The following is a 23,992-nucleotide window of genomic DNA, read 5'->3' on the forward strand; positions in this document are numbered from 1 at the left end:
CCTAACGAGTACTGAATATGGATTGAGAGTAAATCAAGGAAAGACGAAAGTAATAAGAAGTAGCAGAAATGAGAACAGCGAGAGACATAACATCAGGATTGATGACCACGAAGTAGACAAAGTTAAGGAATTGTACTACCTAGGCAGCAAAATAACCAACGATGGACGGAGCAAGGAAGACATCAAAAGCAGACTAGGACCGACAAAATGGGCATTCCTGGCCAAGAGTAGTATGAAACATAGACCTCAATTTGAGGGAGAAATTTCTGAGAATGTACATTTGGAGCACAGCATTGTATGGTAGTGAAACATGGACTGTGGGAAAACTGGAACAGAAGAGAATCGAAGCATTTGAGATGTGGTGCTACAGATGAATGTTGACAACTTGGTGGACTGAGAAAGTTCTGCACAGAATCGGAGAGGAAAGGAGTATGTGGTAAACATTGACAAGGAGAAGGGAGAGTATGATAGGACATCTGTTAAGACATCAGGGGATGACTTCCATGGTACTAGAGGGAGCTGTAGAGGGCAAAAACCGTAGAGGAAGACAATGAGTGGAATACTTCCAGCAAATAATTAAGGGCGTCGGTTGCAAACGCTACTCTGAGATGAAGAGGTTGGCAGAGGAGAGGTATTTGTGGTGGGCCACATCAATCCAGTCAGAAGACTGATGACAAAAAAATTCGAAGGAAACAATGTTTTCAGTGATATAGAATTAGGTTTCAGATCAGTTTGGAGCACACTTAGTCAATTTTTTATTTCTGTTATAGTTCATCAACCAACTGAGAAATATACCATTGGTTCCAAGTAAACTTTTGTATTAGCAAAAGCTTTTTACCCAGTGATCCACAAAAATATTATGAAACAAACTGAAATTCTATGGCTTTACAAAAATTCCTGTAGACTTTAAGCAATAGAATGCTGAATGTTGATTTAGTGTAGAGTTCGTGCATATATTACTGACTTGCCGTGTGACATATTGAAATCGGCTACTTACAAATAACATCAGAAACAGTAGATATCTTAAAATATGAAGTAGATCAAACCACTGATAAAGCTGAAGTTTGTTGTAATGAAAGCTCCCTCCGAGTCAAAAAGACAAACAAACAAAAGGTTGGTAATGGGTTACAAAACCTAAAAATTAAATTGGGGCTTCAACGGAAGAAGCTTTTGACAACTTCCACAATGAAACTCTGTCTTGAAAAATGGCAAAAAATCCTAAGACTTTCTGGTTTCATGTAAAGTAAGAGTAGCAAGATAAAGTCTGTATCTTCACTGCATGATACCAAACGTAGTGTAACAGACAAAATTACCACTAAATCAGAGTGACTGAGCATGGTTTTTTGAAACACATTTACCAAAGAAGATGAAGTAAAAGAGTACAGAATTTGAGTTAAGGAAACATTCAAATTTCAGTAATTTAAAAACAGGTCCCGTTGGTACAACCTTGCAACTTAGATAGGAAATTCATTTTGCACACATTGGATTCTAATGAAGTTTCTTTTAGAAAATGCTGCTGAAATAACTCAATTTTTAGTTATCCTATACAGCTACTGGCTTGATGAAATATCTGTATCTGGAGAATAGAAGGTTGCACAGATCACATCAATACACCCAACAATAGAAACAATTCACAAGCCTATAGCCCCATCTCATTAACACAGATTAATAGGCACACTTCAGAACTTATATTGAGTTCAAATATTGTGAAATATCTAAAGAAAATGATATATTGTCACTCAACAAGCACGAATTTATAAAATATTATTCATTTGATACACCAGCTGGCTCTCTCTTTGTAAGTAGGAATGAAATGTAATGGTGGGGTTCTGAAACTGATTTCATATTCTTAGATTACCAGATAGGTTTTGACACTGTTCCTAATGACTGCGGCTAGTTATTTGACCGGATTCATACTTCCAGCGAGAAAGATAACAATATGCCCTATATATTAATTGACAGAAATTCAGTTAATGATTTGAAAGTAATATCTGGCAGTGCTGTAGAAAGTGTGACTGATTCTGTTGCCGTTCTTGATCAATGTAAATGATTTAGGGGACAGTTTGAACAGTTCTTGGTGTACCTTCACTCATGACATGCGCAATTTCAGAGATCGCATGTCCACATACTTCACAGGCCCACTTATAGATGCCACCTGTATCAGCCCCCTGACACACTCTTGTGAGCCACCAAAGAAATATTATTTAAGCAATTGCAAACAAGTGCTCAGTCTATTCTGCACCCTGTATTACTGTTGTCTAGTCAATGTGTTCAATGCTATACACAACCTATACTACATTGTATCTTAGGTGTTGCTCACTGTGTTCCATAAATCATGTTTGTTCTTGCTATAGCAGTCCTCTTGACAGTTTGCAGATGCTGGCATCATTTATCATCTATTTAAGTCAACAAAAGATCAAAATCCATCCTAAAATAATTTATACAAGATATCTGCATAATTTTAAAAGTGCCAATTATCCTTGAAAAATAAAATGTGTGAGGTCCACCACATGCCTAAGAGAAAGCTCTTGAATTTGTTACGCAATAAATTATGCAGATTTAAAGGTTGCTGATTCAACTAAACCTAGGAACAATATAAACTGGACTGATTTTATAAACAGTGTTGCAAAAATGGTGAAACAAGGACTGCATTTTATTGACAGAATGCATAAAAGCTGGAACAAATCCACAAAAGAAAGAGCTTTTATTATTCTTGTTCATCCTCTTCAGCATAGTACATGATCTTTATCGAGTAGGTCCAACAAAAGACGTACGAGAAGTTTAAAGACAACTGGCTCAACTGTATCATCACAGAATAGGGGAAAGTGTGTCACACATGTGATGAATGAGTTAGCATGCCAATCATTAAAGAAAGGTTGTTTTCATTGTAGCAAATTCTTTTCGTGACATGTCAATGGATAATTCACCTCTGAGGCTTCTAAAATATTCTGTGACCTCTCACCTTCATTGGGGAAACAATAATTGCAACACTGTCACTGAAATGAGAGCTTGCACCAAAATACTTAGGTGTTCATTTTCCCATGTGCTATTACAGAGTGGAATGGTAGATGTATTTGAAAATGATGCCTTGCACCCTCCACTAAACACTCAAGACTGATTTGACAAATAATCATGTAAATATAGATACTGATGGGCTTATATGTTATATTGAATGATAACATAATGACTGAACAGAACTTCTTGGGATAATAATTGATTTCAAAGAGTGTTTGCATAATCACACTCGCCAGGGTAGCCGAGAGTGCCAACGAGCTGCTTCCTAAACTCGGGTAGGCGCGCCAGCCACGGATTGAATCCGCCCGGCAGATTAACGATGATGGCTGGTGTGCCGGCCAGCCTGGATGTGGTTTTTAGGTGGTTTTCCACATCCTACTAGGTGAATACCGGGCTGGTCCCCCTGTCCCGCCTCAGTTACATGACTCGCAGACATTTGAAACACATTCACACTATTTCACGATTTACACTAGACGCAGACAGCTGGGGTACACTACTTCCGTCCCGGGGGGTATGGGATGGCGGCAGGAAGGACAGGGGGTATGGGATTGCGTCAGGAAGGACATCCGGCCACCTGTTAAAATTAACCATGCCAATTCCGTACTTAACCCTGCTGACCCTGCGCACAATGCGGGATAAAGACAGTAGCAAAAGAAGAAAGAAAGAGTTGGCATAATCACATAGAGATAACTGCATCTAAAATTAACAACAGTGTACTTTTTCTGGCAAAAATATACCACTTTGCCAACATTTCCTTACCAGTCATTAACTAATCCTTGATACACAGTCATATACCATATGTTACTGTACTTTTGGGGTACTAGAAGAATAACATCAATGGTTTTAAACTACAACAGAAAGCATTGAAGATGATATGCATCATGGCACCCATCTCCTGAAAACTCTGAATTAGCTCTCTACCATCATTACCAGTATTTATTTTGCATTGTGTGATGCTTGTTAAGGGAACTACCATAGCCACTGATAGTGGGACATGTGCTGAATGTGCGGTAGCAGCAGTAAGTATGACCTAATACCATTACATTGTAGCTATACAATAATGTAAAAGTGTTTTCTATAGTGAACTCCTTGGTGTCAAACTCAACTTTGTGTCAAACTCTAAAATGATACTTTAAAATATTACAAATGAGCACCATAATTTTATTTCAGAACAAATCACTGCAAACATGTGTTGTACTACTCAGTTTCATTTACGCAGTCTTAAAGTTAAATAACACATTTTCTGCATTTGCTACAGAGCTCCAAAGTAATGGAATACAAGTGACAGGATTAATAACAACATACAAAGCAAATCTGAGGCAGCGTCAAGTTCACATTGTTTAAAACACAATTATGATGAAGAAATTATACATTTCATGAAACCAAATGATTACTACAATAAATATTTTGTGTAACACTTTCTTTACAAATTTCATTTTTCAGGTGGATATGTTTACTTTGATTTATTCAACCAAAATGCTGCTGCAAGTACAGTACGTCTAATATCTCCAGTGATTGAGGCAACTGATGATCGGCAGCTGTGTTTCAGCTTTTGGTTTGCTGCATTTGGCCAGGGTGATATGGCAGAACTAAGAGTGGTCAGACAGGATAACAATACTTCTGGAGATTATCCTCCTGAGAAGGTAATGAAAACCCATTCTGTTGCGTGCATAGTAGTAATTTCTGTGGTCTCAAAGAGATTTAAACTTCCCATTAGTAAGTGATAAATATAAATATAGCAATAATTAATGTTCCATTCCTACTGTTTATCTTGTCATGTGTATGAATTATTGCACAAATGAGGTGAAAGTTTTCATCTTATATTTCAAATAATATTTGTTTTTGTCACAGTTGTGGACACTATCAGCAGGAGCATTGGACACTACTAGAGCTGTATGGACACCAGCACAGGTCACTGTGGAGGCTGCATCAGATTTTCGAATTGTGCTGGAAGGGCAAGCAACAAATGGCGGCTTTGCTGTAGATGAGCTTACATTTTCAGACGGCTCGTGCAGCAGTAAGTTATGCAGAAAAAACCTGCTCGTATAATAAGCAATCTAGTGAATTCTGAAGAATCCTTCCTTTGTAATCGTATCATCAAATGCCTTGACACAGACTTCTCTTTTGACATTTAATACTCATTGCAGTTATATTTCCTATCCTCAGTTCAGAAAAAAGTAGTCTAAAAGGTATTTTAATTGATTCATTTTAATATTTTCATCAACTCCAAAAAGATAATTTTTGAAGGCTTTATATGCCTTCCTGGCTCCAGAGTACATTGTAAGTTTTTCCACCGTAAGCTGCTGCATTTGTTCTCCTCTGTGAACAGTGGACAACTCTGCTTCCAAAATTAATTATGTTCTTCACAGACTTTAGGAAGAAGCTGGTGATTTCTGGCTCATGAATAGCTGCCCATATTTCCCATATTTTGCCAGGTCTTTACTAAATGCTGTGCTGTGAACAACTTTGGAATTTAAAATAATTCACCTAATTAATTTTGAAGAGAATATAGGCAACCACTAGTGTAGAGGACATCAAAATTAAGGGAATGCTTTCTTCAAGTTTGTGTTTAATATTTGCACTTCCTAATTTTGTTCATTTATGTAACTTCTGTTTCCACATCTTCTCAATGTTTACTTTCTATAAATGCAACAAAACTGTAACTCATTATATATATTTATTTACTACCATTTTACTTGCAGCTTTATCAGTAGATGCACACAGTACATACATTACACATCTCCTCCTGCCTGGCCTCTCTCTGACCATGTCCTCCACTCCTTCCTCTGATCACCTCCTCCACCTCATCTCTCTGACCATCCCCTCCTCCCTCCACTCTGTCCATCTCCTCCTCCCTCCTCTCTGTCTGCCACATAATCCCTGGCAGTAATGCAATCTTGCAGAGTAGATGTAGCTGTCAGGCTCATGGGATACCAGGATATGGCTGCCCAAATCATTACCAAATCCCCACCTTTTTTCACGCCTGGGACATAAACTCAGCCAGAAATTGGAAACGGTGTGAAACAAGACTCATCTTACTAAATGACTTTTTCCATTGCTCAATAGTCCTGCTTTTATGTCTCTGGCACCATGTTTTATTGTTAAGGGCATTCACATCACTAAAAATAAATGTCGTGTGACTAGGGTCTCCCATCGGGTAGACCATTCGCTGGGTGCAAGTCTTTCGATTTGACGCCACTTTGGCGACTTGTGCGTCAATGGGGATGAAATGATGATGATTAGGACAACACCACACCCAGTCCCTGAGTGGAGAAAATCTCCGATCCAGCTGGTAATTGAACCCGGGCCCTTAGGACTGACATTCTGTCGCGTTGACCACTCGGCTACCAGGGGCGGACATTCGTATCACTGATGAGTAGGTTGAAATTCCAGCTCATCCTACAATTCATTACTTCTGGAGGTCCTTTCATGTTGTTAGGTGTTGACATGGTTCATGACTGTGACATTCAGTTCTGCAGTGACTTTTGCAGCTGTCGCCCACTTATTTTTGTCACTGCCCTCTTCAATGACCGTCTGTTATAATCCTACATCACACACTTTCATCCACATTGTGACTTACCAGATGATCATTTTCCCTGTATCCTATATCTTGAGTATAGGCATTGAAATGCCAAACACCTTAGCCATCTTGGTTACAGGAGCGCCCACCATATAAGCACCAACAATTTTTCCGCATTCAAATTGACTTATCTCTGACATAATACACTCAAAACTACACAGAACACTGTTCTGACCATGACTGACACTTGCAAATACTGATGACATTGCACAGATGCCATTTATGGTCAAATACAACAGTGTAAGTTGCAGACTTGACTAGCATCTTCATTTATGTTCAAACACATTTCTCATAGTGTTTCCATACTTTTGTGCAACCCTTGTATATAAGGATTTACTTATTTATTCTTTGATCATGGACTCTAGCTGATCATTTTCAGTTGGGAGTATTGTACAATTTTATAGGTAGACACCTAAGACAGATGTAACATCTGTGTTCAAATTGTATTTAGCATGTTATATTAAATCAAGGCTTAGGTCTAATATACATTGAGATGACAAGTCATGGTATAGCGATATGCACACATACAGATGGCGGTAGTATCACCTACACAAGGTATAAAGGGGCAGTGCATTGATGGAACTGTCATTTGTACTCAGGCGATTCATGTGAAAAGGTTTCTGACTTGATTATGGCTGTACAATGGGAATTAACAGTCTGAACATGGAACAGTAGTTGGAGTTAGACACATTGGACATTCCGTTTCAGAAATTGTTTGGGAATTCAGTATTCTGAGATCTGCAGTGTCAGGAGTGTGTTGAGAATACCAGATTTCAGAAATTACCTCTCACTATGAACAACGCAGTTGCTGACAGTGTACACTTAATGACTGAGAGCAGTTGTCAGTGCTAACAGACAAGCAACACTGTTTGAAATAATCACAGAAATCAGTGTTGGGCATACACTGAATGTATCCACTAGGCCAGCGTGCCAAAAATTGGCATTAATGGGCTATGGCAGCAGACAACCAACGGAAGTATCTTTGCTAACAGCACATCATCACCTGCAGCACCTAACCTTGTCTTGTGACCATACCACTTGGACCACAGATGACTGGAAAACCATGACATGGTCAAATGATTCCTGATTTCAGTTGGCAATAGTTGATGGTAAGACTCGAGTGTGGTGCAGACCCTATGAAGCCAAGGACCCAGGTTGTCAACAAGGCACTGTGCAAGCTGGTGGTGCCTCCATAATGGTGTGGGCTGTGTTTACATGGAATGGGGCTGGATCCTTGGTCCAACTGAACTGATCATTGAGTGAAAATGGTTATGTTCATCTACTTGGAGAGTATCTGCAGCCATTTGTGGACTTCATATTAACAACTTTTATGTATGATAATGTGCCATGTCACCAGCTCACAATTGTTCGCGATTGATTTGAAGAAAATTCTGTACAATTTGAGTGAACAATTTGGCCATTTCATTGAACATTTATGGAGCATAATTGAGTGGTCAGTACATACACAAAATCCTGCACCGCTATGGAGGCAGCACGGCTCAGTATTTCTGCTGGGGATTTCCAACGACTTGCTGAGTCCATGCCATGTCGAGCTGCTGTACTACACAGGGCAAAAGGAGGTCCGACATGATATTGGAAGATATTTCATAACTTGCGTCACCTCAGTGTATATTCAATAAATGTACAGTAAAGAAAACTAGATTAAACCTTACAGGCACATAAAGAATTATTACATATATTCTGTTACAATACAGCATCAATACTTAGTTTCATTTTTAATACTCGCTCATTCTGCAGTTGAATTTCTGTATTTGATACAGTTTTAAACAATTTTCAAAAGTTTTTAATTCGTTTCCTTCCTTAACTGGGTACGGTAGCTTCTTAACCTGGCGGTGCACGCACCTGGAAACAGGACGGCAGTACACGCAGCTGGTCTCACAGACTCTTGCAGTTTCTATCTTTCTGAATTTGCATTTAGATGTATATTATGGAGGGAAGCGTTATTAAATGAAGTAATATCATTAAAAATTAGTTTAGTAAATATATTTAAGGGATAAATTTAATATTTTGGTCAAAAATATTTACACAAATGGAGATACATAAAATTCAGCTGTTACCAAAATAATATATGTATTCAATCAGATATTTTGTTGATACAGCCTTGGCACACAGTAACAGAATGTTCAAGGCAAATGTATTTCTTGCAGTTCTTACAAATATATTTAGTAATCACGAAAGTGTTACGGAGATGATAGATAAACTTCAGTGGAAGACTCTGCAGGAGAGACGCTCAGTAGCTCGGTACGGGCTTTTGTTAAAGTTTCGAGAACATACCTTCACCGAAGAGTCAAGCAGTATATTGCTCCCTCCTACTTATATCTCGCAAAGAGACCATGAGGATAAAATCAGAGAGATTAGAGCCCACACAGAAGCATACCGACAATCCTTCTTTCCACGAACAATACGAGACTGGAATAGAAGGGAGAACCGATAGAGGTACTCAGGGTACCCTCCGCCAAACACCATCAGGTGGCTTGCGGAGTATGGATGTAGATGTAGATGTAGATACATCTAATTTTTCTGTTTTTGCTTCTGCAATCCACACACCATCCTCATGAAGTTGCAGTTGATTCCACTTCAGAAATTTTCACACTGCAAAGCTCTCCAATTCTCTCAGTTATCGTCCTTGGCAATATTTTTGACATTACTCTTTGCAGAAGTGCAAAAGAAAGCTACCTCAAAAACTCTCTTTTTCTCAGTTGTTCTTTCTGATTTGAGTTGAAGATAATAGCAGCATTTATCGCAGCTGTGTTCATGATGCAACAAAAAAAAACCATTGGTCATCTTCTTGTGTTTCTAGTTACATTATATGTTGCACTCATTCCGTCTACAACGTCAACTCCACCCTTAGTAAGGTTATAGAAAGTGATAATTTCTGGTTTTTTATCATTCCTTGTATTTTCATCAATATTTCCATTGTGTTGCATCATTGACAGTAGTAATACCACTCTATTTCGTTTCGGCACATAAGAGACTAAGGAGCAATTTTTATGAAACCCAAACATAGATGACTTTTGTTGTCGGTTTTTAGTGTTAATAAATCCCCTTGGGACTTGTCTCTTGTTCTTCCTCAGGGTACCAACGATGGTCGTCTTCTTCGTAATCAATGTGTTTGCAAGCTCGTAACTTGTAAAATAATAGAGCAAGTTATGTTGTGGCCTGTATTCAGGATAGGTTGGCAAAGTCTCTGAACAAGTTCAGCTGGTCTGTTGTCCTGTCTGTAAGGGCCTTCAGGCTGTTGCCCAACATAGACCACCATGTTGAATGTGTAAAACATTCTGGCATCCACTGCTGCAAAAGTCTTTACTCCATCCTTTTTTGGCTTATTTGGCATGTACTGTCTGAATCTGCATCTACCATGGAATGCTTCTAGGTTTTCATCAACTGTCACGTATTCAGAAACTGTATAAGCCTTCTGTAAATTTTCAGCAATTAGACTGAACACCTGTCATCGCCGCCATGTGATCTGTTTTCTTCCTTTCCATTCTCGTTTATCTATCGTCAAATCTGAGGCATCGAAGGAGAAAACGAAATCTATTTACGCCCATTGTGAGATGAAATATTTCAACTCCTGTTCTATGTTCGCCACAAATCTTGTAGACATAGTTGATGGGCACACATTACACCAGTGTTGTACAATAATCCCAATAAGGCCTTTATTTCAGCTTTATTAGTTTGTTGTGCATCTCTTTCCCTTGAAAAGTTTCCCTGGGTACTTTGAATGTACCTATTAGTGCAGTCAACGAGTATGTGTATAATGTTTTCATCAAAAAACAGTTCCCAGCACTGTAGAGGATTTGTACACTTTTCGCTGCACCTTTCATACCTTGTAAATGAGTTATGGTGATATGACAATGTGTGCGGGAGTTCTTTGGCAGAGCATGTGAGTTCTATGCTGTTCTGTCTTTACCAACAAACACATCACTGTCGGCACCACAATCACTGTCTTCTGATTCATCACTCGACGCTTTTTGTTCGGTGCCAGAATCACTTTTCCACTCTGGGTCCTGGATTTTTTCAAAGTCGATTTCTCCATCTTCAGAATCACCCGCGTCACTTTCAGCCATTACTTCTTCAATCAAGTTCCTAATTATCTCCTCCTGTGCCTCGTAAGAATAAGCCATGATGCAGTTACAACACTTACAACACACTAAAATAAGATACAAAGCACGAAAAAATCTGTTCTACCACTAAACTAAGTAGATACCACAAATATGCACGCACGTGAATAACCTTGGTGGAGCTAACAATAAACTGACACAAGTACACGTGGCTAGCCTGTGAGACCCTATAACTCTTTGTTGTGAGCTAACCGGAAGTGCTATTGTTGAAATAGCAGATACACCATACCAAACGACTCCTATTACACTCACTTAAAGGTACTGAGAAGATAGCATCTTGGAAACAACTTTCAGACATTGCATTAATGTGAAAATATTCTCCTTGGTCTGACAGACCACCTGCGTGTACTGACGGGTTAAGAACCCTTTTGCCTGCTCCATCTGGAGCACATACTGTCAGTTTGATATTTTGCTGTGTTCTGTAATAATTTTCCTTTCCTCATGTTGCATGTTAATCTATGTCTTTATTTAGAAGGTGTTTATCACTGGCTGTCACTGCCATAATATTCTTTATGTATGAGCTCTTGAGTACCATAATGTTATGAGAGAGTACTCACTGTATATACAGAATGTTCATTTTAACTGAAGACATTGAAATATCTCTAAAAGTACACATCGGATTGAAAAAAGTTATAACTCCAATTTGTTTGTCTTGGAGGGGCTTTCCAATGATACTACACTCGACCTGCCACCCCACCCCATGCATGGGGGCCGGGATACAACTTTGAAATCTTTAGTGGGAATCTCCTTTTTCTAGTGGAGATTGATTCCACAGCAAAATCTACATACGTTTTTTCAGAAACATTTTCTTCATTTGGCCACAGATTGTGCTGTAATCGGGGGAATAGGAACAGGTACACAATCGTAATTTACGACATGCCACTCAATGGCTCTTGAATATCCAATGGCACGTAGGACCCCCACCTCCGTGCTGTGAGTGTAGACAGGCCAGTATTTCGTAACTTCTGACTGGAAACCCCATTTACCGCATTGTATTCCTCTGATATATCAAACAGGGGACTACTTGATGTGCCACTGCGCTCATGTAGTGAACTATGATGTATCACAACAGGCAGTACACTGTGACCAGAGATCAAGTATAATGTAGACAACAGCTATAAACATTATACTTGGACTGTGTTTATTACCTGCACACCTACCTATCATTTAGAGAACAGACATGTAAGTGGATGATGAATTTTGCAACTACAGAAGAAAAAATTGGAAATGAGCCTGATTGACAGAGAATTGTAGGGGAAATGTTGAGGCTGCTGTTGCCTTGTGTGCCAAGTGTTTTCCAGAGAAAGCTCACTCTCATTCATTCCTTTACACGGTTTAGGATGCCTTTATGTCTGATGGCAGCATGCAGACCGACAAAAGGAAATGAAGCAAATGTGTTACAGAAGAAGCTAATGAAACAGCTGTAGTAGTGGCAGTGCACAACAGTTCGCAGATAAGCACCCGGCAATTACACCATGATCCCTGTATATTGGTAGGTAATATTGTTACAGTACTGCATTGTCACATTTTATTGGTGGCACATTGAATGGGCGCAGATATCAAACATTTTTGGAAGAGGAACTGCCAGCACTACTGCAGACCATTGCCCTGGACATTGGATAACGTATTTGGTTTCAGCATGATGATTGTCCAGCATATTATGCAATTGAAGCACAGGAGGTATTAGATCATGTTTACATTTGTCAATAGGTCGGCAAAAGTGTCCCTATTAATTGGCCTGCTAGGTTGCCGTATTTCTTTCTGTGGGGATATTTAAAAGATAAGTTGTACCAGCAAGTGCCAACAGGCCATGAGGACATGGTGGACCGCATCAGAAATGCCTGTGCTGACATTCCCACAGATATACTTCTGTCCTGTGCATGGCCATTTGAAAAGTGAATCACTAAGTGTATTGAAGTTTGCAGTTGTACGACATTTTAACAAAGGGAAATGTAGAGCAATGTTCATCTCGAACCATGGCTGCAGTGACACGTCAAGTAGTCCCCTGTTCAATACATCAGAGGAATACATCTATATCTACATCTACATTTATACTTCGCAAGCCACCCAACGGTGTGTGGCGGAGGGCACTTTACGTGCCACTGTCATTACCTCCATTTCCTGTTCCATTTGCGTATGGTTCGCGGGAAGAACGACTGTCTGAAAGCCTCCGTGCGCGCTCTAATCTCTCTAATTTTACATTCGTGATCTCCTCGGGAGGTATAAGTAGGGGTAAGCAATATATTCGATACCTCATCCAGAAACGCACCATCTCGAAACCTGACGAGCAAGCTACACCGCGATGCAGAGCGCCTATCTTGCAGAGTCTGCCACTTGAGTTTGTTAAACATCTCCATAACGCTATCACGGTTACCAAATAACCCTGTGACGAAACGCGCCGCTCTTCTTTGGATCTTCTCTATCTCCTCCGTCAACCCGATCTGGTACGGATCCCACACTGATGAGCAATACTCAAGTATAGGTCGAATGAGTGTTTTGTAAGCCACCTCCTTTGTTGATGGACTACATTTTCTAAGGACTCTCCCAATGAATCTCAACCTGGTACCCGCCTTACCAACAATTAATTTTATATGATCATTCCACTTCAAATCGTTCCGCACGCATACTCCCAGATATTTTACAGAAGTAACTGCTACCAGTGTTTGTTCCGCTATCATATAATCATACAATAAAGGATCCTTCTTTCTATGTATTCGCAATACGTTACATTTGTCTATGTTAAGGGTCAGTTGCCACTCCCTGCACCAAGTGCCTATCGGTTGAAGATCTTCCTGCATTTAGCTGCAATTTTCTAATGCTGCAACTTCTCTGTATACTACAGCATCATCCGCGAAAAGCCGCATGGAACTTCCGACACTATCTACTAGGTCATTTATACACTCCTGGAAATTGAAATAAGAACACCGTGAATTCATTGTCCCAGGAAGGGGAAACTTTATTGACACATTCCTGGGGTCAGATACATCACATGATCACACTGACAGAACCACAGGCACATAGACACAGGCAACAGAGCATGCACAATGTCGGCACTAGTACAGTGTATATCCACCTTTCCCAGCAATGCAGGCTGCTATTCTCCCATGGAGACGATCGTAGAGATGCTGGATGTAGTCCTGTGGAACGGCTTGCCATGCCATTTCCACCTGGCGCCTCAGTTGGACCAGCGTTCGTGCTGGACGTGCAGACCGCGTGAGACGACGCTTCATCCAGTCCCAAACATGCTCAATGGGGGCAGATCCGGAGATCTTGCTGGCCAGGGTAGTTGACTTACACCTTCTAGAGCACGTTGGGTGGCACGGGATACATGCGGACGTGCATTGTCCTGTTGGAACAGCAAGTTCCCTTGCCGGTCTAGGAATGGTAGAACGATGGGTTCGATGACGGTTTGGATGTACCGTGCACTATTCAGTGTCCCCTCGATGATCACCAGTGGTGTACGGCCAGTGTAGGAGATCGCTCCCCACACCATGATGCCGGGTGTTGGCCCTGTGTGCCTCGGTCGTATGCAGTCCTGATTGTGGCGCTCACCTGCACGGCGCCAAACACGCATACGACCATCATTGGCACCAAGGCAGAAGCGACTCTCATCGCTGAAGACGACACGTCTCCATTCGTCCCTCCATTCACGCCTGTCGCGACACCACTGGAGGTGGGCTGCACGATGTTGGGGCGTGAGCGGAAGATGGCCTAACGGTGTGCGGGACCGTAGCCCAGCTTCATGGAGGCGGTTACGAATGATCCTCGCCGATACCCCGGGAGCAACAGTGTCCCTAATTTGCTGGGAAGTGGCGGTGCGGTCCCCTACGGCACTGCGTAGGATCCTACGGTCTTGGCGTGCATCCGTGCGTCGCTGCGGTCCGGTCCCAGGTCGACGGGCACGTGCACCTTCCGCCGACCACTGGCGACAACATCGATGTACTGTGGAGACCTCACGCCCCACGTGTTGAGCAATTCGGTGGTACGTCCACCCGGCCTCCCGCATGCCCACTATACGCCCTCGCTCAAAGTCCGTCAACTGCACATACGGTTCACGTCCACGCTGTCGCGGCATGCTACCAGTGTTAAAGACTGCGACGGAGCCCCGTATGCCACGCCAAACTGGCTGACACTGACGGCGGCGGTGCACAAATGCTGCGCAGCTAGCGCCATTCGACGGCCAACACCGCGGTTCCTGGTGTGTCCGCTGTGCCGTGCGTGTGATCATTGCTTGTACAGCCCTCTCGCAGTGTCCAGTGTCCGGAGCAAGTATGGTGGGTCTGACACACCGGTGTCAATGTGTTCTTTTTTCCATTTCCAGGAGTGTATATATTGTGAAAAGCAATGGTCCCATAACACTCCCCTGTGGCACGCCAGAGGTTACTTTAACGTCTGTAGATGTCTCTCCATTGATGACAACATGCTGTGTTCTGTTTGCTAAAAACTCCTCAATCCAGCCACACAGCTGGTCTGATATTCCGTAGACTCTTATTTTGTTTATCAGGTGACAGTGCAGAACTGTATCGAACGCCTTCCGGAAGTCAAGAAAAATAGCATCTACCTGGGAGCCTGTATCTAATATTTTCTGGGTCTCATGAACAAATAAAGCGAGTTGGGTCTCACACGATCGCTGTTTCCGGAATCCATGTTGATTCCTACTTAGTAGATTCTGGGTTTCCAAAAACGACATGATACTCGAGTTAAAAACATGTTCTAAAATTCTACAACAGATTGACGTCAGAGATATAGGTCTATAGTTTTGCGCATCTGCTCGATGACCCTTCTTGAAGACTGGGACTACCTGTGCTCTTTTCCAATCATTTGGAACCTTCCATTCCTCTAGAGACTTGCGGTACACGGCTGTTAGAAGGGGGGCAAGTTCTTTCGCGTACTCTGTGTAGAATCGAATTGGTATCCCGTCAGGTCCAGTGGACTTTCCTCTGTTGAGTGATTCCAGTTGCTTTTCTATTCCTTGGACACTTATTTCGATGTAAGCCATTTTTTCGTTTGTGCGAGGATTTAGAGAAGGAACTGCAATGCAGTCTTCCTCTGTGAAACAGCTTTGGAAAAAGGTGTTTAGTATTTCAGCTTTACGCGTGTCATCCTCTGTTTCAATGCCTTCATCATCCCGGAGTGTCTGGATATGCTGTTTCGAGCCACTTACTGATTTAACGTAAGACCAGAACTTCCTAGGATTTTCTGTCAAGTCGTTACATAGAATTTTACTTTCGAATTCACTGAACGCTTCACGGATAGTCCTCCTTACGTTTAGCTTCTGTTTGTCTGAGAGGTTTTGGCTGCGTTTAAACTTGGAGTGAAGCTCTCTTTGCTTTCGCAGTAGATTCCTAACTTTGTTGTTGTACCACGGTGGGTTTTTCCCGTCCCTCACAGTTTTACTCGGCACGTACCTGTCTAAAACGCATTTTACGATTGCCTTGAACTTTTTCCATAAACACTCAACATTGTCAGTGTCGGAACAGAAATTTTCGCTTTGATCTGTTAGGTAGTCTGAAATCTGCCTTCTATTACTCTTGGTAAACAGACAAACCTTCCTCCCTTTTTTTATATTCCTATGAACTTCCATATTCAGGGATGCTGCAACGGCCTTATGATCACTGATTCCCTGTTCTGCACATACAGAGTCGAAAAGTTCGTGTCTGTTTGTTATCAGTAGGTCCAAGATGTTATCTCCACGAGTCGGTTCTCTGTTTAATTGCTCGAGGTAATTTTCGGATAGTGCACTCAGTATAATGTCACTCGATGCTCTGTCCCTACCACCCGCCCTAAACATCTGAGTGTCCCAGTCTATATCAGGTAAATTGAAATCTCCACCTAAGACTATAACATGCTGAGAAAATTTATGTGAAATGTATTCCAAATTTTCTCTCAGTTGTTCTGCCACTAATGCTGCTGAGTCGGGAGGTCGGTAAAAGGAGCCAATTATTAACCTAGCTCGGTTGTTGAGTGTAACCTCCACCCATAATAATTCACAGGAACTATCCACTTCTACTTCACTACAGGATAAACTACTACTAACAGCGACGAACACTCCACCACCGGGTGCATGCAATCTATCCTTTCTAAACACCGTCTGTACCTTTGTAAAAATTTCGGCAGAATTTATCTCTGGCTTCAGCCAGCTTTCTGTACCTATAACAATTTCAGCTTCGGTGCTTTCTATCAACACTTGAAGTTCCGGTACTTCACCGACGCAGCTTCGACAGTTTACAATTACAATACCGATTGCTGCTTGGTCCCCGAATGTCCTGACTTTGCCCCGCACCCGTTGAGGCTGTTGCCCTTTCTGTACTTGCCCAAGGCCATCTAACCTAAAAAACCGCCCAGCCCACGCCACACAACCCCTGCTACCCGTGTAGCCGCTTGTTGCGTGTAGTGGACTCCTGACCTATCCAGCGGAACCCGAAACCCCACCACCCTATGGCGCAAGTCGAGGAATCTGCAGCCCACACCGTCGCAGAACCGTCACAACCTTTGATTCAGACCCTCCACTCGGCTCTGTACCAAAGGTCCGCAGTCAGTCCTGTCGACGATGCTGCAGATGGTGAGCTCTGCTTTCATCCCACTAGCGAGACTGGCAGTCTTCACCAAATCAGATAGCGGCCGGAAGCCAGAGAGGATTTCCTCCGATCCATAGCGACACACATCTTTGGTGCCGACATGAGTGACCACCTGCAGACCTGCAGATGGGAGCACCCTGTACCCTTCATGGCATCCGGAAGAACCCTTTCCAAATCTGGAATGACTCCCCCCGGTATGCACACGGAGTGCACATTGGTTTCCTTCCTCTCTCTTGCTGCCATATCCCTAAGGGGCCCCATTATGCGCCTGACGTTGGAGCTCCCAACTACCAGTAAGCCCACTCTCTGTGACCGCCCGGATCTTGCAGACTGACGGGCAACCTCTGGAACAGGATAAGCAGCCATGTCAGGCCGAAGATCAGTATCAGCCTGAGACAGAGCCTGAAACCGGTTCGTCAGACAAACTGGAGAGGCCTTCCATTCAGCCCTCCGGAATGTCTTTCGCCCCCTGCCACACCTTGAGAGGACCTCCCACTCTACCACAGGTGAGGGATCAGCCTCAATGTGGGCAGTATCCCAGGCAACCACAGTCGTAGTCCAATCAAGGGATGCGTGGGACGAGCTGGTCATCCCCGACAAACCTCCATCCGGAACCCCACAGTGATGTCCATTGGCAACAGCCTCAAGCTGTGTGACCGAAGCCAACACTGCCTGAAGCTGGGAGCGAAGGGATGCCAACTCAGCCTGCATCCGAACACAGCAGTTGCAGTCCCTATCCATGCTAAAAACTGTTGTGCAAAGAATGTCTGAACTAATCTACAGAGAGCGCAAACGGATCGACACAAAATTTAAACGGTTATTAAAATACAAGATTGCCTAGTAAATGCAGTAAATGCTGCTACATGCGCACTGCTGACACACTGATCGGCGGCGGAAGGAGACTACGCGATTTTACACTATTCAGGTACTAAAACGCGATGCTACAACTCTCAAATACTATAATACACCCGAAATTTATGAATTAAACAATGCAAGTACCAAAAACACGCAAAGAAATTAAGAATTAAACTATGTAACAAATGAGTGAGCTAGGAGTATACGACTTGCTGCTGCAGCTGCTTATCCAAAGGCGGCAGGGAGCACACTGACTGTGACCAACCGACACTGGCCGTTCAAAACAAAAACAGAAGACAGACGACTACGCGAATTTACACTATTCAGGTACTAAAACACGATGCTACAACTCTCAAATACTATAATACGCCCGAAATTTATGAATTAAACAATGCAAGTACCAAAAACGCGCAAAGAAATTGAGAATTAAACTATGTAACAAATGAGTGAGCTAGGAGTATACGACTTGCTGCTGCAGCTGCTTATCCAACGGCGGCAGGGAGCACACTGATGATACAATGTTGTGAGTGGGGTTTCCAATTAGAAGTTGTGAAACACTGGCCTATCCTACTCTCGCAGCATAGAGGTGGGATCCCATGTGCCATTGGATACGCAAGGGCCATCGAGGAGCACGTCATAGATTATGATTGTGTACCCATTTCTATTCCTCTGATTACAGTGCCATCTGTTACGAAACGAAAAAAATTCTTTAGACAAAACATATGTAGATTCTGCCATAGATTCGTAATGTGCTATAAAAATGTGGGTTCCCACTGAAGATTTCAAAGTTTCCCTCTGCCACCCACACATGGAGTAGGGTGAGAGTGCAGTGTGGTATCATTGGATGTCCCCCTCCTAGACAAACAAATTTAAATTATATCTTTTGTTGATCCAATGTGTAGTTTTTGAGATATTTCAATTTTTTCAGTTAAAATGAAATAGTAAGTGCACTTTCGTAATATTATGGCGTATAAGAGCTTGTATACAGGACTTTCTGGGTCATATATTTGTTATACAGCTCATTGCTCTTTTTCCAAATTTTCTCTTTAAGTGGCCAGCTTGTGCACTTCCCCATATATGAACTGAGGGTCAAATATAGAAACTTGAGTCCATTGTACCGGGTGATCAAAAAGTCAGTATAATTTTGAAAACTTAATAAACCCCGGGATAATGTAGATAGAGAGGTAAAAATTGACACACATGCTTGGAATGACATGGGGTTTTATTAGAACAAAAACAAAAAAAAAGTATTGTTAGATGCGTGAAAGATCACTTGCGCGCGTCGTTTGCTGATGATCGTGTGCTCAGCCGCCACTTTTGTGCAATTATTGGCTTTGGGGTTATCTGAAGTTGCAAGTGTATTGTAATCGACTGACATCTCTAGGGGTGCTGAAAGACATTCAACGCCAATGCCTCACCATAACTCCGGACATGCTTTACAGTGCTGTTCACAACATTATTCCTCGACTACAGCTATCTATTTATTTATTTATTTACGTCCTGAATCTTTGTGGTACATATACCATACCTTAGATGTTGGACAAAATGATATTACATTAATATACTGTTACATTGGTGTATACATTACATTTATAAATTGTTACATTTTTATATTGCTATATTGTTACATTACATTTTTATATTGTTACAACCAACTTATTTTCCAAGATACTGTGTTACTGAGTAAAAACAGTTTTCCAAGAGATATGATGTTACAGATTTTTTAAAGCTATGGATTTTGTTTATGGCCTTTAGGTTACTTGGCAGCTTACTACACAAATGTGAACCTGAGTGATATACACCTTTCTTGCACAGTGTGGTATAACAATGATGTCTGTGTATGTCACTATTTGCCCTTGTATGGTGTTCATGTACAGATTTATTTTATTTGAATAAATACATTTCTATTTTGTAGCATGCTTTTTTTTAGGAACATTACAACTTCTAGTATATAGGTACATGGTAGGGGTAGAATCCCCAGTTCTTTAAAGAATGGTTTGCATGATTTTCGGGTGTTGGCATTTTTCATTACCCTCACAATCTTTTTTTTTTTTTTTTTTTTTTTTTGCTATTGTTGAGGAATGTTGGTAGACATATTGTCCATTTCCTGTAAAGAACATCATCTTTGCTTTGTCTTACTTTGTTATGCTAATTATTGCTATTCTTCTTCATCATAGCCATCTTCTTCTTCTTCATCATAGATGAAGCGCCATCTGTCGGATGTTTTTTGAACGTTTGTATTTTTTTGGTTCTAATAAAACCCCATGTCATTCCAGGCATGTGTGTCAATTTGTACCTCTCTATCTACATTATTCCGTGATTTATTCAGTTTTCAAATTTATACTGACTTTTTGATCACCCGGTACATCCTTCTGAGAATTTTATCATCTAGTGCTGGACACAATAAAAATCAAAATGTGCCAAACAGTAATTGTAGCAAAAATTATCATTTTCTGTGGATTTCAGAACCAATAAACCACAAAAACAACATGCCAAAGACAGTTTTGCCCATAAATCATGCTTCATATTTCTAAACAACTAAAAAAGCAGAATTTAGTATGTTATATTAGTGTTATATTATATTCAATTTTCCTGTATTTACCTCTTTCAGCACGACCTGACATTGCAGATACAAAGCTCCAAGATAATGAAAATCTGTAATCTGCTTTAGCCAGTCCAGTTTTATGCACCTGCATAAAATATTAACTATAAGACAACAACAGATGGTTCTTTGAGAAGAATATAAGACATGTTCCAGAAAACACATTGACAGTACTTCACAGAGGATCCAGGAATTACAACCAAGACTTTGCAGATCAAATCAGATGCCATCTGTAAAGAAGATTGCTGTGAAAGCTGGTGAATAAAAATAGTGTGCAGACAACACCATATTTGTAACTCACTGATGTTCTATTAAACTAATTTTAATTGCATAATGTGGTGATACCAATACAGGAAGATCCATTCTTTGTGGGACCTTCAAAATAAAGAGAAATCAGTCGAGTTTGTCTAGATTAGAGCAATACTTTTCATATTCAGATATTTACAGCTGTAAGACGTATTCAAAATTTACTTCCCGAAACTTGTTTGCACAAGATCATTTTCCACGATCCTTCATTCTAATTGTGGTGTTTTTATTATATTTCTCTACTTCATTTCCTCAAACATATTCCCAAAAGACTATAAATGTAAAGATGAACACTAATTTACCTCTGAAATTCATACACATATTTTAAATTTCATAACTTGGAACATGTTTCGTTTACACATATCATTCTCATATAAACTTTGAACTAAGAGACTGACTTCCATGACAAGAAGTACCTATAAAAGTTATGTAAAAAAGTGTTTTCAGCTTCTAACTGTATATGTATGATAATAAACAATCACAAATAAGTGCAGTACCCCACATAATACTATGGTGCATAGTACCTTACACAATATCACATTCAGAATTGCACATACAACTTTGATTAATTACATACAGAAATGAAAAATATTTTTACATGGAATACTTAGTTGACATTCACATACAAACACATAGTAGTTGTAACATTTCTATTCAAAATTTTCATTCAGATTATAGCAAACACTTGATTGAAAATACAACTGATTTTGTGAATGACATATAGTACATGAATCTAATTATTTGCTAATAGGTTTTCACAAGTACTTGTTTGCATTATAATAACACTTGCTCATTAAAAATTTGAACACTGCTTCCTTAAATGAAGACTTTTTTTATTTATTTCATCTGTGCCAGAAGTTTGTTATACCATGTAGTACCTTGAGTGTTTGTTTGTTTTTGTGCTAATGCTTGTTTACTCTTTTTATATGGATGTCATTGCACATTTTTGTATAATACAAATGCAGATCTGAGTTTGTTTTGAAATTGTCTATGTACCTTTTTGTATCAGTTACACTTTTTATATTTAGAGGCATGATAAGACTAGAATATATAGCAGTTGAAATAAGTGCTTGAAGGTGTTAGCCTTGAACTGTTGGTAATTATTCTAACAGCTTGTTTTTGTGGTGTGAAAGTGGTGATTAGGTTTGTCGTATCATGGCCCCAGAAAGTGAGGCCATTTGTAATAGCAGAATGGATGTAAGCATAATAGACGATTCTGCTACACTGTCTACTATACACAATATTTGTTACACATTGTGTGAAGCAAGCATAAATTAACTTGTTAGTGAGACAGAGGATGTGGGCTTTCCAGTCTAAATTTTCATCTGTATGGACACCTCAAATTTTGTAACAACTACCCTCACAACTTCTTTATTTTGTATTCTGAAGTCTAGATCATTATGGATGATGTTTTCCTGGAATGGATGTAATTAATTTTTGAAATACTTTAAGTTAACTTGTTCATTTCAAACAAGTTTTGTAATACGCCAAAACTCTGGTTGCAGGTGTTGGTAATACCTGGTTTATATCAGTTACAACAAGAAACATGAAAACAAAAATTGTTGTCATTATTTACTGCATGTTTTTTGTGTGATCATCATTTTCACTTTACTCATGATCATGTCTGTATGTCTTTGTGTATAAAAGTGATACTAACCCATTTATAAATGTCTGTCATTAAAAAAATATTTTCATACATCAATAAAACTGTTACCTTAACTACAGTTTCATTAAAAGAGGACCTGCATTATCAAAAAACTTAATACTAAAACTAAACAAACAGGGGCAGTACTGAATATACACAGCTTTTCAATCATAGACTAGGAACTGTTACAATTTGAGAATGAAACTACACTGACGGGAAAATAATTGAAAAACCAAAAGGAGTTGGGCATCATAAACAAAAGTTGGTAGGCATTTTTCTACATCTAAAAGATTATGTTTACTCAGATTTTGTGCCAGTCTCATAAAATTGGTGCTATCTGTGCCACTATGAGGATGCAAATCAGATTTGCTTTAAATACATGTTGTAACAGTTGTGAGTGTAAGTTACCTTTGAGATTGGACACGGTGAGTTGATGTTAGTTAGGAATGCCTTTAAGGTGACAAGATCCCATTTTCAACACCCTGCTTGGTTTGAACAATATCGTGTGATAAGGCTACAAGAAGCTGGATGTTCCTTCTGTGATATTGCAGAAAAACTTGGCAGGAATGTAGCCACTGTACATCACTGCTGGCAACGGTGCTCACAGGAATGTACGGTTGCAGACTCTGGTTGTCCATGTGGCACTACCAAGAGGAAAGAAGACCACAGTGTTCAGCATGTGGCTCTGGTGCACTGTACTCCATCTGCAGCAGTAATTTGAGCAGCTGTTGGCACCACAGTGAAACAATGATCTGTTGCAAATCGGTTACTTCAAGGACAGCTCTGAACCTGATGCTCTGTCATGTGCATTCCACTGGCCCCTAACCAACTCCACATGTGACTTCAGTGGTACCAAGTGAAAGCTCAGGGGAAGACAGGTTGGAGGACTTTTGTGTTTCCTGATGAAAGCTGATTCTGCCTCAGTGACAGTGATCGGCAAGTGTCGGTTAGGAGGCGGCCAGTTGAGGGCCTGCAACCAATCTGTCTTGTGCGCTAGATACACTGGACATACACCTGGAATTATGGTCTGGGTGCAATTTCATATGACAGCAGGAGCCCTTGCACGGTTATCCCATACGTCCAGACTGTAAATTTGTGTCAGTCTGGTGATTCAACCTGTTGTGCTGCTGTTCGTGAACAGCACTCCGTGAGGTATTTCCCAACAGGGTAACGCTTGCCGACATACTGCTTTTGTAACCCAACGTGTTCCAGAGTGTCGTCATGTTGCCTTTCGCCTGCTCGATTAGCAGATCTGTCTCCGATCGAGAT

At 40.7% G+C, this 23,992-nt stretch overlaps 1 protein-coding gene across 2 annotated transcripts in view; it reads left to right on the plus strand.

The window, feature by feature from the left end:
* LOC126183235 (MAM and LDL-receptor class A domain-containing protein 1-like) overlaps window positions 1-22,742 on the plus strand; it is a 433,083-nt gene extending 410,341 nt beyond the window's left edge. For both annotated transcript variants that reach the window (XM_049925025.1, XM_049925024.1), the window contains exons 16-18: window positions 4,459-4,658; window positions 4,867-5,032; window positions 20,782-22,742. In XM_049925025.1, coding sequence (XP_049780982.1) covers window positions 4,459-4,658; window positions 4,867-5,032; window positions 20,782-20,831 — 416 coding nt within the window. In that variant the 3' untranslated portion in view covers window positions 20,832-22,742. The remainder of the gene's footprint in view (window positions 1-4,458; window positions 4,659-4,866; window positions 5,033-20,781) is intronic.
* The last annotated feature ends 1,250 nt before the right edge of the window (window positions 22,743-23,992 follow it).

The sequence above is a fragment of the Schistocerca cancellata genome, chromosome 4 (assembly GCF_023864275.1).
Source record: "Schistocerca cancellata isolate TAMUIC-IGC-003103 chromosome 4, iqSchCanc2.1, whole genome shotgun sequence".
NCBI lineage: Eukaryota > Metazoa > Arthropoda > Insecta > Orthoptera > Acrididae > Schistocerca > Schistocerca cancellata.